General features: G+C 40.5%; 1 protein-coding gene across 2 annotated transcripts in view; it reads left to right on the forward strand.

The window, feature by feature from the left end:
- The window catches only part of LOC125130974 (17-beta-hydroxysteroid dehydrogenase type 6), a 25,034-nt gene extending 15,252 nt beyond the window's left edge, over nucleotides 1-9,782 (forward strand). For both annotated transcript variants that reach the window (XM_047786967.1, XM_047786968.1), the window contains exons 2-5: nucleotides 557-883; nucleotides 4,110-4,368; nucleotides 7,776-7,939; nucleotides 9,191-9,782. In XM_047786967.1, coding sequence (XP_047642923.1) covers nucleotides 571-883; nucleotides 4,110-4,368; nucleotides 7,776-7,939; nucleotides 9,191-9,408 — 954 coding nt within the window. In that variant the 5' untranslated portion in view covers nucleotides 557-570 and the 3' untranslated portion in view covers nucleotides 9,409-9,782. The remainder of the gene's footprint in view (nucleotides 1-556; nucleotides 884-4,109; nucleotides 4,369-7,775; nucleotides 7,940-9,190) is intronic.
- Nucleotides 9,783-15,898: the final 6,116 nt, after the last annotated feature.

Genomic DNA, 15,898 nt, shown 5'->3' on the forward strand with positions numbered 1-15,898 from the left:
TTAGTTTAATACTTTCTAATGACACACCCTTGTTGCCTATAATGTCCAGATTCCTTAGTGTGGCCCACAGGACCCTTCCTGGTCTCTCTCTTCACTACTTCAACTTGCATGTCTTGTTCTGTATGCTCTCTACATCACCTGAACTGCTTGTAGGTATCAGGAAGTTTTTTGCTGCTCACCACTCATTCATGTACATATCATTGCTGCCTGGAATGTCCTTTTGTCTTTGTCCATTTTTTCAACTCTTACCTATCTTGTCAGAAGTAGGTCCCAAATCATTGTCTCTGTGAAGCTCTTTCTAACTTGGCAGGTAGTGGCTCACCCTCCTTTGTGGCCTCATATACTTCAGTTTGGCACCTAACACATTGCAGTGCATTTGTTTGGTTACTTCCCTGACTCCTCTCTCTAGACCGTGGCTAGGGGGTAGGACAAGTTATTAATTAATACAGAGTCCCAGCACTTACTACAATGCTTGGCACATAGTAAATACTCAGTAAATATTGGTTAAAGGAAAAAAAGAAGGAATAAGATGAAAGCTGTTCTTTTTCTTTTGAAGGAGGCCCCCTCACCATGTGGCTGTACCTGGCTGTCCTCGTGGGCCTGTACTACCTCCTTCGCTGGTACCGGGAGAGGCAGATGGTTAGCCACCTTGGGGATAAGTATGTCTTCATCACGGGCTGTGACTCAGGCTTTGGGAACCTGCTGGCGAGGCAGCTGGATGTGAGGGGCTTGAAGGTCCTGGCTGCATGTCTGACGGAGCAGGGGGCCCAGCAGCTGAGGAAGCAGACGTCAGACAGGCTGGAGACGGTGCTCCTGGACGTGACCAAGACAGAGAGCATTGCTGCGGCCACCCAGTGGGTGAAGGAGCGTGTCGGGGACAGAGGTATAGATAATTAGTTTCTTCTTTTATTTACTAAGGCATGAAGATATTCAATCTCAAAAGCAGGGTTTAAAAGGCTGGCTTTGGGGAGTTCCCGTCGTGGCGCAGTGGTTAACAAATCCGACTAGGAACCATGAGGTTGCGGGTTCGGTCCCTGCCCTTGCTCAGTGGGTTAAGGATCTGGCGTTGCCGTGAGCTGTGGTGTAGGTTGCAGACGCGGCTTGGATCCCGCGTTGCTGTGGCTCTGGTGTAGGCCGGTGGCTACAGCTCCGATTCAACCCCTAGCCTGGGAACCTCCATATACCGCAGGAGCGGCCCAAGAAATAGCAACAACAACAAGACAAAAGACAAAAAAAAAAAAAAAAAGGCTAGCTTTATCATTTGAAGGACAGTGGTAATCTTCTGTGGTGTTTCATTTCATTAACAATGTTTACATTGAAAAATGAACCTAGGACTTCCCTGGTGACTCAGCAGGTGGTTAAGGATCAGGTGTTGTCATTGCTTTGATGTGGGTTCCATCCTTGGCCAGGGAACTTCTGCATGCTGCAGGCACGGCCAAACCAAAAGAAAAAGAAAAATGAACCCAGTAGATTTGAGGCTGTTATCTCACCTTGCAAGTGAAATATTTACAACCACAATTTTTTTTTTTCTTTTTAGGGTCACACCTGTAGCATGTGGAAGTTCCTGGGCCAGGGGTCGAATTGGAGCTGCAGCTATGTCCTACTCCACAGCCATGGCAACACCAGATCCTTAACTCACTGTGACAGGCAGGGGATTAAACCCACACCTCCGCAGCAACCTGAGCCACTATAGATTCTTAACCCACTGTGCCACAGCAGGAACTCCTATAACCACAATTCATTATGTTTGAAGAATTTTCAAGGTGTTCTTTAGAATGTGCTTCTCCCCATGGCTACCATCTTTAAACATAGGCATTCCTTGAAGTCACCCTTTAGGCCTCCTCTTTTAATTTTTAAATTTTTTATTATAGTTGATTTACAATGTTCTGTTAATTTCTGCTGTACAACAAAGTGACCCAGTTATACACACACACACACACACACACACATATACATATATATACACACACACACATTTTCTCATAATAACTTCTATCATGTTCCATCATAAGTGATTAGATATAGTTCCCTGTGCTATGCAGCAGGACCTCATTGCTTATCCAGGCCTCTTTTTTTCTAATTAATAGACTGTATTTCTTAGAGAAGTTACAGGTTTATAGAAAAGTTGGAAGTACAGATTTCCCATATACAACCCTCATTTACAGCTTCCCTTATTATTAACATCTTGCATTGGTGTGGTACATTTATTACATTTGAGGAACCAATATTGTTACATTACTGATAAGCTAAAGTTACAGCTTATATTAGGGTCCATTTTGTGTGGTACACACTATGGGTTTTGCCAAATGTAAAATATCACGTATTATGGTATGATGTATAATAATTTCACTGCCCTAAAAATACTCTGTGTTCTACCTCTTCATCTCCTCTTCCCAAACCCTGGCAACTAATTAGCTTTTTACTGTTTCCATAGCTTTGCCTTTTCTGAAATGTCATATACTGGAGTGATATTGTATATAACCTCTTGGACTGGTTTCTTTCATTTCACAATATGCACTTACGGTCCCTCCATGTCTTTCTGTGGTTTGATAGCTCATTTATTTTTATCGCTGAGTAATATTCCACTGTATGTACAATTTGCTTTATTCATTCACTTACTGAAGGCCATCTTGGTTGTTTTCGGTTTTTGGTAATTATGGATAAACCCTCTTTGTTAAGTTTCATTTTCTCTGGATATTAATCAAATCATCTTTGATCCCCTTATTCTTCTCCCCCCTGTTTAATGCGTCAATAGGTCCTGTTAATTGAATCTCCTAAATATCTATTCACCCTAGGAGTTTCAAATTAGCAATACAATTATTTCGCTTGGATTGCAGAATATTTTTTTTTTTATTTTACTTTAAATTTGAAAATTGACTTTATTATTTTTTGGTCTCTTGCCATTTCCTGGGCTGCTCCCATGGCACATGGAGGTTCCCAGGCCAGGGGTCTAATCGGAGCTGAGCTGCCAGCCTACGCCAGAGCCACAGCAACGCAGAATCCGAGCTGCGTCTGCAACCTACACCACAGCTCACAGCAACGCCGGATCGTTAACCCACTGAGCAAGGCCAGGGATGGAACCCACAACCTCATGGTTCCCAGTCGGATTCGCCAACCACTGCGCCACGACGGGAACTCCTTTTTTTTTTTGAAAATTGACTTTAAAATGTTACTCCTACCTGAGGCTGTTCTTGACTCCCCCAGGCAGAGTCAGGAGTTATGGGTAGTCATGGCCTCTGTGGTGGGCATAGCAGTTTATTTCTGTTGTATTGTTTATCATTATTGTTACTGTTTCCCCATCTGTTAGACAGTGTTCTTTGAGGAAATGGACCCTCTTACCCATTATTGTATTTCCGGTTTCTGACATATTGCCTGGTACATGTTAAGGGCTCAGTAAATGCTGAATAGACCCTACTTACCTATAGTTTTATCTATTACCTTTGTGTCCTTGATTTCTAGACCATCTCTTGTTCCTCACCCCTGAATTCCCAACTACGTGCTGGCTTTCTCATCTGGATATTTTGCTGGAAACTTAAACTAACCAAATCTAAAGAAGGACTCTGTTTGATTTTATTTATTTCAAAAATTTTATTATTCACCAAATCTGCCTTTCTTTTTGGTCTTTGGGGCCAATTCTTCCCTGCTTCCCCCACCACCAGAGTTCATGACAGACAGTTTTACTTTCAGTCCCGTGGGAGGACTTTCTGTCCCAACCTTAAAGTGATGGTGTAGTCATTTAAGATTCCAGTTTAATGAAGAAAATGTCTTTTATTAGACTCCCTACCTTAGGTGGGCCCTGGACTTCACAACTCCTTATCATATATGTTTTTTGAGGCTATAAATAATGAAGTTCAAGTTCACACTGGTTGGCAAATACCCTCGAATCAAAAGCTAGTATCAGTATTCTGTTTATGCTTTCTGGATTCCTGCTTTCTCTTAGTATTTGGCCTCACTTTTCTTTACTTTCCTACTGATAGAAATGTTTAAGAAGGTTGAAAAAATATACTTTGTCTAGCATGTTTAGTTGTTTTCAGCAGGAAGACTGATCAAGGTAAAGGTCTGTTGTTTTGTCTGAAACTGAACTCCTGCTTTGACTTGTATTGTTTTAGGACTCTGGGGTCTGGTCAACAATGCAGGCACTTTTCACCCACTGTGCATCACTGAGTGGCTGAAGACTGAGACCTGGATACATACCCTCAAAGTGAACCTCATTGGTGTGACAGAGGTGACCTTGAGCATGCTTCCCTTGGTGAAGAAAGCACAGGGGAGAATTGTCAATGTCTCCAGCATTCTGGGAAGAGTTGCTTTCTTTGGAGCAGCCTACTCTAGCTCCAAGCATGGAGTGGAAGCCTTTTCAGATGTCCTGAGGTAACACTCAAGTTAAAACAAAAGCAACTACTGGGCACTTACTTATGTCTTAGGCATCATGCTAGTCACTTGTCTAAATTATCTTGCTTTATCACTCCCCAAATCTGCTATGTGGGTATTATCAGTAGTCTGTTTTTGCTTTTTGTTTTTTTTTTTGGCCGCACCCTTGACATATGGACGTTTCTGGGCCAGGGATTGAATCCAAGATTCAGCTGCAGCAACACCTGATTCTTTAATCTACTGCACCAGGCTAGGGATTGAACCCATGCTTCTGCAGTGACCCAAGCTGCTTCGGTCAGATTCTTAGCCTACTGCACCATAGTGGAAACTCATCTGCTTTTGACTAACTCATTTCTCTCCCTTTACTCTGTATATCTTTTCTTTAATAGCTTCTTTTCTTTCTTATAACTTCAGTTTACCACAATGGCCCTGCCTCTACTTTTTTTTTTTTTTTAAGTACTACATTTCAGATTTATGCCCTTCTAACAGCTGCTCCTTCTTTTTATATTTACCTTTCCATTTTAATTTCTGAGAGAGAGAATCCTGTTGTCCTGTTGGTTGAGTTCATTTTTTGCATGCACTGGTTGATATCACATCATGGGATATTTTTTGCATTTGTTATGTGTCAGGCACTGTTGTGAATACTTTACATCTAATATATCATTTAATTTTCATAGCAACCTAATGAGGAAGGATTTTTATCCTTATTGTTTGTTTATCTAGGGAAACCGAGACACAGAGGTCAGTAATTTGCCATGCCATATAGGCAACAGGCAGAGTTGCTGTCCATTTCTAAGAGGGCCTCTCCTCCCAACAGGTACCCTTCTTGGTCCAGTCACTTACAGACATGAGTGCAGTCAGATGGGACAAAATGGTGCTACACAAACTCCCCTTTAACAAGGGCTGACTCTAGGGTAGTTTTACTTGGAAATGAACTATATATATTATAGGCACCATGTATTAGCTTCCTATGGCTGCTGTAATAATTTGCCACAGGTAATTTATGGTGTATGGTGTCTTAATGATACATATTTATTCTCTCACCATTTTGGAGTCTGGAAGCCTGAAATCAGTATCAATGGGCCAAAATCAGTCGTTGACAGGTCCATGTTCCTTATGAAAGCTCTAGGAGAGAATCCTTTGCCTGCCTCTCCCAGCTTCCGGTGGCTGCCAGCATCCCTTGGCTTGTGGCTACATCACTCCAGTCTCTGCATCTGTGATCACATTGCCTTCTCTTCCTCTGTTGGTGTTCACCTCTACCTCTGCCTCTCTTTTATAAGGATAGTTGTGATTGCTTTCAGGGCATGTCCAGATGATTTGGCATAATCTCCCTATCTCAAGATCCATAACTCAGTCACACTTGCAAAATGTTTGCCACGTAAAGTAACATTTACAGGTTCCAGGGGTTAGGACCTGATATCTTTAGGGGACATTATTTAGCCTACCACATGCTATGACTGGTATATATCTAATGCAATGCTCTTACTATATTTTCTGCTTAGGAATGGAATAGGGAAGTAACCTAGGACACTACATGAGTTCTTACTCTGTAGCAGGTACTTTGCCTGATTTCCTGCCTATTCAACACCCTGGCTACCTCCGTAGGTAGGACTGCTGCTTGCTAATTTACCACCACTCATGACTCTTGGACTCCTTGACTAATTCGCAGACCAAAAGCAAAGATATGCCCTTCCAACCTTTAAATCACTTTTTAATTCCTTTAGAAAATTCCAGTTTGCCTTTATTGCTCTAAATATAAACAGGAAAAGGAAGTTTTGTCCCACATTTGTGTTGGAGATTTAAAGGGGATGGAGGTGTGGTGTGTTGGGAATCTGTGAGAAAGCTGCAAGAGGAAGTGAAACATAGAGGGCAGAAGTACCCCCTGGCTCGAATAGCCCTTTCCTCTTCCCCAGCGCACAAGCACCTGGAGAATCATTTTCTGAAACTCAAACTTGGAAGGTTTTAGGTTTTGGTCCCAAAGAGAGGCTTTTCCTTTAGACAGCAGTTCTTAACTTTTTGTATGCTTCAGAGTCACCTGAAGGGGTTGTTTAAACAGATTGTTGGTTCTCACCCTAAGTTTCTGATTTAATAAATTTGGACTAGGACCCAATAAGTTGCATTTTAACAAGCTCCCAGATGCTTATGCTGTTGACCTGGGGTCCATACTTTGAGAACTACTCATTGTTTTAGAGAGTCATGATGCTCTGTGTTTTACATTCTTTTTTTTTTTGGTCTTTTTTTTGCTATTTCTTGGGCCGCTCCCGAGGCATATGGAGGTTCCCAGGCTAGGGGTCCAATCGGAGCTGTAGCCACCGGCCTACACCAGAGCCACAGCAACGCGGGATCTGAGCCGCATCTGCAACCTACACCACAGCTCACGGCAACGCTGGATTGTTAAGCCACTGAGCAAGGGCAGGGACCGAACCCGCAACCTCATGGTTCCTAGTCGGATTCGTTAACCACTGCGCCACGATGGGAACTCCTGTGTTTTACATTCTTATGGAGCATTGTTTCAAACATTTCCCCTTGATGTCAGCTTGGGCTTCATCTTCTCCAGAAAAGCTGCTTGAACCTCTACATTGACAACTACCCCTTATGCCATTTGACTTCACGTGGTTAAGGCAGCACTTAGCACAGTGCCTGGTACATACACAGCCCCTGATAAATGTTTTTGGAATGAACCCAAATATTCTGGAATGACCAATAATGACCTGTAATTTTAATGCCCATATCACAATCCACTAATAGTCTTTGAACACATTGTAATTTTTCATAGCCTACTGCTTCTGTATGTGCAATTCCCACTGCCTGGTATTCTACTCCATCTCTTTCTTTATTGGGAAACTTCCTCTATCTTTCAAGGTTCAACTAAAACATTTCTCCTCACTGAAGCCTTCCCTGACTCTCCTAGAAAAACCTACATCCTCCTTTCTACTTATGCAGCTCCTTGAACACCTTTATAATTCTTTTGAATTGTATTGCAATTGTTTGTTTTCTTGTTGGACTCATCCACTATGAGCTTTCTGTGGTGGTGAACAAAGACTTAATTTGCTGAGATGGTGTATGTAAAACACCTATCACAATAGATGACATAAAAATGCTAATTTTATTTATTATTCCTTGTATTTGTCATGTTTCTAGTGTCTAGCACCTGGTAGGTACTTAATAACTCTGTTGAACAAGTGGATGTGGAATTGAATGGTTATAGTAATTGGTAAAATCAATTATACCAACTGTTGAATCTAGGGATATTTAAAATTTCTTTCTTTCTTCTCCATTTCTTTATCCTTTATTCAGTAAAGGTGTTTTTATAACTATTTTTTTGTTTTGTTTTCTTTCTGAATACTTTGAAATTGTGGTATCTTTCAGTCAGAAAAGTTAACCTGAGGATTTTTTTTTTTCCCTAGATGTGAGCTTCAGCATTTTGGGGTGAAAGTCAGCATAGTTGAACCTGGTTACTTCAGAACAGGAATGACAGATGTGCAGAAGTCCTCAGAGGCAATGAAGCAAGTCTGGAAAGAAGTCCCTGCTCATATTAAGGACACCTATGGACAGAAGTTTTTTGATGCCTGTGAGCTTCTCTTTTGATGGCATAATGGATAACCTTGCATGAGAAGGGCAGAGGGTTGGTGGAGAATGAATGGCATATATTTTGAGAACAAAGCTCCTTAAACAAAGCCTTCCCAAGAGGAATTGAGGAAGGTCCCAGTGCCTTCGTGGTAGGTTTGGTGATAGCTGTTGTGGTTGAGGAAGAGGCCATATAGGCAGCCAGGGCCAGGGCCTACCCTTCCTTGTCACCTATGGGCTTGGCTACCTGAACACCAGGGAAGTTTTAGGTGGTTGGGGGCATGGAGCCTCTGGGTCTTGAGAGGGAGCACCCCTCAGTAGTTTGTCAGGCCTGATGTGGGAGGCCTTTTCAACTAAAGTGCAGTCTTTTATTGCGAGAGGACAGAGTGTACATAGGTGGGGAGAGGTAAGTGTATATAGATTTGCAGGGCCTTATTGGCTATTTCCAGAGGCTGGACCTCATGTGCAGCGTATGGGAGTCTTGTAGGAGTGAGATGGTTCAGTTTGGTGTAAAAATGTCATTCTGATGACATGGCAGTTTTGGGGGTAGAGGGAAGGCAATCCTCATGGATACTAGTTGAGTTCGTTTCCACTGAGCCACAGTAGGAACTCCGTATTTGTATACTTTAAGCGGATGATTTTTATGGACATGAGTTATCTCAGTAAAAATGTTAAAAAATTTCCAGTTGAAAAGGTAGATTCACATACCTATATTATTCCAAACATACTTAAAAATTTTCAGTAACAGAATTGCATTTTAAAATGCAAATTATTTAAAAATTAAAAATTCAGGGAGTTCCTGTTGTGGCATCGTGGAAATGAATCCGACTAGTATTCATGAGGATGTGGGTTTGATCCCTGGCCTTGCTCAGTGGGTTAAGGATCCAGCGTTGGCATGAGATGTGGTATAGGTCACGGATGCAGCTTGGATCCTGTGTTGCTGTGGCTGTGGTGTAGGCCAGCAGCTATAGCTCTAATTTGACCCCTAGCTTGGGAATTTCCATATGCTTCGAGTGTAAAGCAAAAAATAAAAAATAATAAAATAAAATAAAAATTCAGTTTTCAATCATACTAACTTCATTTTAAGTTCTCATTGGCTACATATGGCTAACAGCTATTATACTGGGGAGCAGAGTTCTGATCAGCCTATCCTTGAGGAAATTAAATGCAGTTAGACTTCTGTGACTGTGTGCAATAGGATCTTAAAAATATAAGGAATAAGGTAGCTGACCACCATTTTTCTTTTTGTATACAGATCACGATGTTATGAAACAAGGGCTGTCTAGTTGTAGCACAAACCTGAACCTGGTCACGGACTGCATGGAACACGCTCTGACATCTGTGCATCCCCGCACTCGGTACTCAGCTGGCTGGGATGCTCAATTTTTCTTCATCCCTCTATCTTATTTACCTACATCACTGGCAGACTACATATTGACTAGATCTTGGCCCAAACCAGTGCAGGCAGTCTAAAGAAAATTATTTTGGTGGCTCTTCAAACGAAGAAGACAAAAATCTGAAATTGATTGTTAGTGTCTCAGTAATCTTTATGTCTAATCCATACTTTTTATAACAACAAGCTTTCTTGCCTAAACTCACTTATCTGGCACTATCTGAGAACCAATATCTTTATATTCCGCATATTATCCAAAGCTTACTCCTTTAGGTGATGAAAGGTTACTATTTTAAACCATTTTTTGATGACAGTTTATTTCCAAAATTCATCAGTCTTTCTTGCTTGCCCTATTAAACAGAATAGACAGAAAACAACTGAACTTTTTTGGATGCTCTTTCTTTATGTAAATAAATAGCTGTTCTGTGCTGTGATAAACTATTGCTCAAGGAAATATGTGGGTCTGTTTATCCTTATTTGAAATGGGTCTGTACTTTGGTACCTTTTTATTTTTATTTTTTCTGTTTTCAGCTGCACCCATTGCATATGGAAGTTCTCAGGCCAGGGACTGAATCTAAGCTTCATCTGCCACCTATGCCACTGAGCTGTGGCAAGGCCAGATCATTAACCCATTGTGCCTGTACTCTGGTACTTTTACTGCAAATGTTTGATTTTGTTTTCTCCTGCCTATTTGCTAGTTCTTTCTGAATATGGTTCTTCCTTATTTAAAAAGAAATGATTTTTAAAAAAATCTTTTTAGGGCTGCACCCATAGCACATGTAGTTCTTACCACTGTATTTCTGAATAATACATTGTTATTTCTTGATTTATTAATTTTAGACATTCTTTATTAGTTTCCTCTTAGAATAAATGAGAATTTAGCCTTTTTATACCTCTTTCCTAACCATTTCTTTTATCTTCAAAAATATAATTTTATCACACTTCAGTTAAATTAGTAGTGTTTGCATTGCTAGCATGTGGAGTGTGTGTGTGTGTGTGTGTGTGTGTGTTTTGTTTGTTTTTTCCTTTTAGGGCTGCACTTGTGGCATTTGGAAGTTCCCAGGCCACGGGTCAAATTGGAGCTGCAATTGCCAGAGGCCAGGGATCAAACCTGCATTCTCATGGATACCAGTCACATTCATTTCTGCTGCGCCACAAGATGAACTCTCGAATTATTAAGAATTCTTTTTAAAAATCAGTTCTAACTAGGATGGTTGCAAATGGCAATTTTTTTTTGTCTTTTTTGCCACTTCTTGGGCCGCTCCAGCGGCATATGGAGGTTCCCAGGCTAGGGGTTGAATCGGAGCTGTAGCCGCCAGCCTATGCCAGGGCCACAGCAACATGGGATCCGAGCCACGTCTGCAACCTACACCACAGCTCACGGCAACGCCGGATCGTTAACCCACTGAGCGAGATCAGGGACGGAACCCGCAACCTCATGGTTCCTAGTCGGATTTGTTAACTACTGCGCCACGACGGGAACTCCAAAATGGCAATTTTTAACTCTACCATTTCATCTACGTGTACAAGCTGAAATTTCCATCCCTTTTATTTTTTACTTATTATAAGAATCTATTCTTATTCAATTAGTTGTAAACCATTTCTGTCATTACATGTTTCATATTTTTATAATTCCTAAACCAATAGCACTAAAAAAACCCAATCTACTTGTTGGGAGTTCAATATTTACCTGTGGTTCTTTTTGACTTTAAACTGAAAAAAATGTATGGAACTTCCAAACATTAGTTTTCTTCCTTCCCATTCAGGGTGTTTTTATTATTCATTTGAAACACAGTTTGTTTCATTTTATTCCTGTAAGCATTTAACTAGGCATCCTCCCAGCTCCTGTATCCTTATTGATTTAATGTTATTTTTTGAATACATAAAAACATTAACATGGTTCTAAAGTCCAGCCTGAATTACTGTGAAGAAATCTCCGACATCATGTAGGGATTGTAATTTTTAAAATGTTACCATTTGAGGAGTTTCTGTTATGGCACAGCAGAAATGAAATGGACTAGGAACCATGAGGTTGTAGGTTTGATCCCTGGCCTCGCTCAGTGGGTTAAGGATCCAGCATTGCTGTGGACTGTGTTGTAGGTCACAGACATGGCTGGGATCTGGTACTGCTGTGGCTGTGGCATAGGCCGGCAGCTGTAGTTAGACCCCTAGCCTGGGAACCTCCATATGCCATGTGTGCGGCTCTAAAAAGACAAAAAGACACACACAAAAAAATGTTACCATTTGCTACAATCACTATGGAAAACAGTATGGAGGTACTTCAGAAAACTAGATGTAGAACTACCATATGATCCAGCAATCCTATTCCTGGGCATATATCCGGACAAAACTTTCATTCAAAAAGATAAATGCACCTCTATGTCCATTGCAGCACTATTCACAATAGCCAAGACATGGAAACAACCTAAATGTCCAATGGCAAATGAATGTATTAAGAAGATATGGCATATATACATGATGGAATACTACTCAGCCATAAAAAAGAACAATATAATGCCATTTTCAGCAACATGGATGGAACTAGAGACTCTCATACTAAGTGAAGTAAATCAGAAAGAGAAAGCCAAATACCATGATATCACTTATATGCCGAACCTAAAATATGGCACAGGAACTCCCACTGTGGCACAGCAGGATTGGTGGCATCTTGGGAGCACTGGGATACAGGTTCAATCCCTGGCCCAGCACATTGGGTTAAGGCTCCAGCATTGCTTCAGTAGCTTAGGTTGAGACTGCGGCTTGGATCTGATCTCCATATGCCACAGGGCTGCCAAAAAAAACCCAAAAAAAACCAAAAAAACCCACAAATGAACCTATCTACAGAACAGAAACAAACTCATGGACATAGAGAAAAGACTTCCGGTTGTCAAGGGGGCTGGGGAGACTGTGGGATGACTAGGGATTTGGGATTAGTAGATGCAAACTATTACATGTAGAATGGATAAGCAAAGAGGTCCTGCTGTACAGCACAGGAAACTATACCAAATCACTTGTGATAGAACATGATAGAAGGTAATATGAGAAAGAGAATGCATGTTTGTGTGTGTGTATATATGAAACTGGTTCACTTTGCTGTACAGCAGAAATTGACAGAATACTGTAAATCAATTATAATAAAAAATTTTAAAAGTTACCATTTACAATAGCAATAACAAAAGTTATCTAGGAATAAATCTAACAGAAGATGTGTAATACCTTCACATAGAAAATTATAAACTTTTATTGCAAGACATTAAAGAAGGCCTAAACAAATGTAAAAACATACAATACTCATAAATAGGGATTCTTGGAGTTCCTGTCATGGCACAGTGGAAATGAATCTGCCTAGGAACCATGAGGTGGCGGGTTCTATCCCTGGCCATGACTCATTGGGTTAAGAATCCGGTGTTGCCGTGAGCTGTGGTGTAGGTCACAGACGTGGCTCAGAGCTGGCACTGCTGTGGCTGTGGCATAGGCCAGCAGCTATAGCTTCGATTAGACCCCTAGCCTGGGAACCTCCATATGCCGCAGGTGTGGCCCTAAAAGGACAAAAGACAAATAAATAAATAAAGATTCTCAATACCAGAAAAAAGATATATCAATTTCCCCCCAAATAATTTATGAATTCAGTGTGATCCAATCCCATCAAAATTGCAACAGAATTTTATTCAAATTGAGAGACTGGTTTTAAAATTTAATTGGAAGAGCAAAAAGGCATGTAGAGCCAAGAGACTTTTAATGAACAATGTGAGAGAAACTTGCCTCCACAGCATTAATACCTATTATAAACTGTAATAATATAATCAAATAGATGCAAAGCAAAGATAGACAAACAGATGTAAAGAACAGAGTGGAGAGCTGAGACATATGTAGAAACTTGATATAATAGTGATATCATAACAAGGTAGTAGGGAAACAATTCAGCAATTGTGAGGACAACTGTTTTTTTCTTATAGAGAATAATAAAATTAGATACGTACCCCATCCTACACACAAAAATGAATTCCAGAGAAATAAAGACCTAGATGTGAAAAGCAAATTTTAAACTGTCAAAATAAAACACTGAAAACATATTTATGGAAGTTCCCATCATGGGTTAGTGGTTAGTGAACCTGATTAGCATCCATGAGGATGCAGGTTCGATCCCTGGCCTCCCTCAGTGTGTTAAGGATCCAGCATTGACGTGAGCTGTGGTGTAGGTGCGGCAATAAATAGACAAAAAAGACCAAACAAACATACAACCCAAACCAAAACATATTTATGTCTTTAGGAAAGAGAAGTCTCTCTCTCTCTTTTTTTTTTTTTTTTTTACTTTTTAGGGCAGCATCCAGGGCATATGGAAGTTGCCAGGCTAGCGGTCTAATCGGAGCTGTAGCTGCTGGCCTACACCACAGCCACAGCAATGCCAGATCTGAGCCTTGTCTGCCACCTACACCACAGCTCACATCAATGACATATCCTTAATCCACTGAGCGAGGCCATGGATTGAACCCACATCCTCATGGATACTAGTCATGTTTTTTATTGCTGAGCCATGATGGGAACTCCCAAGAGAAGTCTCTTTAAACAAGACACACACATACACACACAAACACAATCATAAAGGAAGAATAGTAAGTCTGACTATAGTAATATTGAGGACTTCTCTACATCAAATACACACCTTACCTAGGTCAAACAAGCCAATTGAGAAGTATATTTGCTTCAAAGATAACCACGAAGTTTTACTGTTAAGAAGTAGAAAGAAATCCTCAAGATTTATAAGAGAAAAGTGGACAAAGGAAAAGAAAATCTGCACGGCCATAAACATTCAAAATATGCTCATTTTAACTAGCTTGGGGAAATGCAAAGTAAAGTCACAGTCTCACATTCATCACACTGCCAAAAAATGAAAAGCCAGCCAACACCAAGAGTGAAACTACAGATTAATGGGCGACCCTACACTTCTGGTTCAAGGGTAAATTTGTAGACCACTTTGGTAAGCAGTTTGGAAAATACCTGATGAGGCTGAAGTGCTTTATCCTATGACTCAACAATTCCACTCCCAGATACAGATCATTAATATGAAATGTAAACATGAAGACCTGTACAAGAATCTTCATTGCTCTATTGTTTGAAAATGATAAATTGAAAACAACTTATCTGTCCATTCACAGGATAATGGATAAACTACAGTATATACATACAATGGTTAGTTGGCCTATCTCTCTCTATCTATTCATCCATTCGTCCATCCACTTGATGGTTAACATGAATGAAATTAATGATACTGTATTTCTTAGGTTTGGTGTTAGTTACACAGATGCAGGTGTTAATATTTTTACTATCTTATAGCACTCAAATATTTAATAATATAAAGTCATAGCCAGAGTGCCCGTCGTGGCGCAGTGGTTAACGAATCCGACTAGGAACCATGAGGTTGCAGGTTCAATCCCTGGCCTTGCTCAGTGAGTTAATGATCCGGTGTTGCCATGAGCTGTGGTGTAGGTTGCAGACGCGGCTCGGATCCCATGTTGCTGTGGCTCTGGTGTAGGTCGGCGGCTACAGCTCCGATTCGACCCCTAGCCTGGGAACCTTCATATGCTTCGGGAGCAGCCCTAGAAAAGGCAAAAAGACAAAATAAATAAATAAATAAGAAGTCATAGCCTGTAATCTCAAACTGTAAAAATAACTTCTTTAAACACCTATTACTATGCCTTGTGTACAGCAAACAGTAAAAACATTTGTTGAATATAAAAAATGAACCACATTTTTTCAATAGAGAATAGTAATTTTAATCTACTCTTCTATGTTCTCATTTTAGTGGATACTGTGGGAAATTTTACTGAGGCAAAATTTTACTGTTTTAAAAACACTGTTTGTTCAAGTAGATCATTAATAGGCACATCTGTTTATCTTGTCAACTGATGTAAGTAAGGTGTGGAATGCCTGAAGAGCATGAGCTTACAAAACGCCTTAGTCCTTGGGAAAGAAAGCACCATTGCATGTGTCAATAAAATTTTAATCTCTATGACCTTCCTTCCACCTAGTAATTTTTAAATAAATATTTGCTGAATGACACAAAAAACAGGAAATATAAAATTATATGAGGTGTCAACGCTCTTTTTCTGATGCTCTGGGAGGGAGGTTTTCTTGAGAAGTCAGCAATCCTAGCAGCAAGAGTTAAAATTTAAATTGCTGACTGCAACACAAAAGAGTGAGAGCTATCTATGCATGTTTAGGAGTTTTCTCTCATAGACTATACTTTTTTTTTTTTGTCTTTTTAGGGCTGTACCCGAGGCACATGGAGGTTCCCAGGCTAGGGGTCTAATCTGAGCTGTAGCCTAAAGCCTACGCCACAGCCACAGCAATGCCAGAGCCAAGCCATGTCTGCAATCTACACCACAGCTAATGGCAACGCCGGACCCTTAACCCACTGAGCGAGGCCAGGGATCGAACCCACAACCTCATGGCTCCTAGTCAGATTTGCTTTTGCTGTGTCACAACAAGAACTCTGACTATACTATTTTTTAATGCTGGAAGCCTCTGAATATTCATTTAGATCTGCTAGACAGGGTAAAAAATAAAAAC

Source organism: Phacochoerus africanus, chromosome 7 (assembly GCF_016906955.1).
Source record: "Phacochoerus africanus isolate WHEZ1 chromosome 7, ROS_Pafr_v1, whole genome shotgun sequence".
NCBI lineage: Eukaryota > Metazoa > Chordata > Mammalia > Artiodactyla > Suidae > Phacochoerus > Phacochoerus africanus.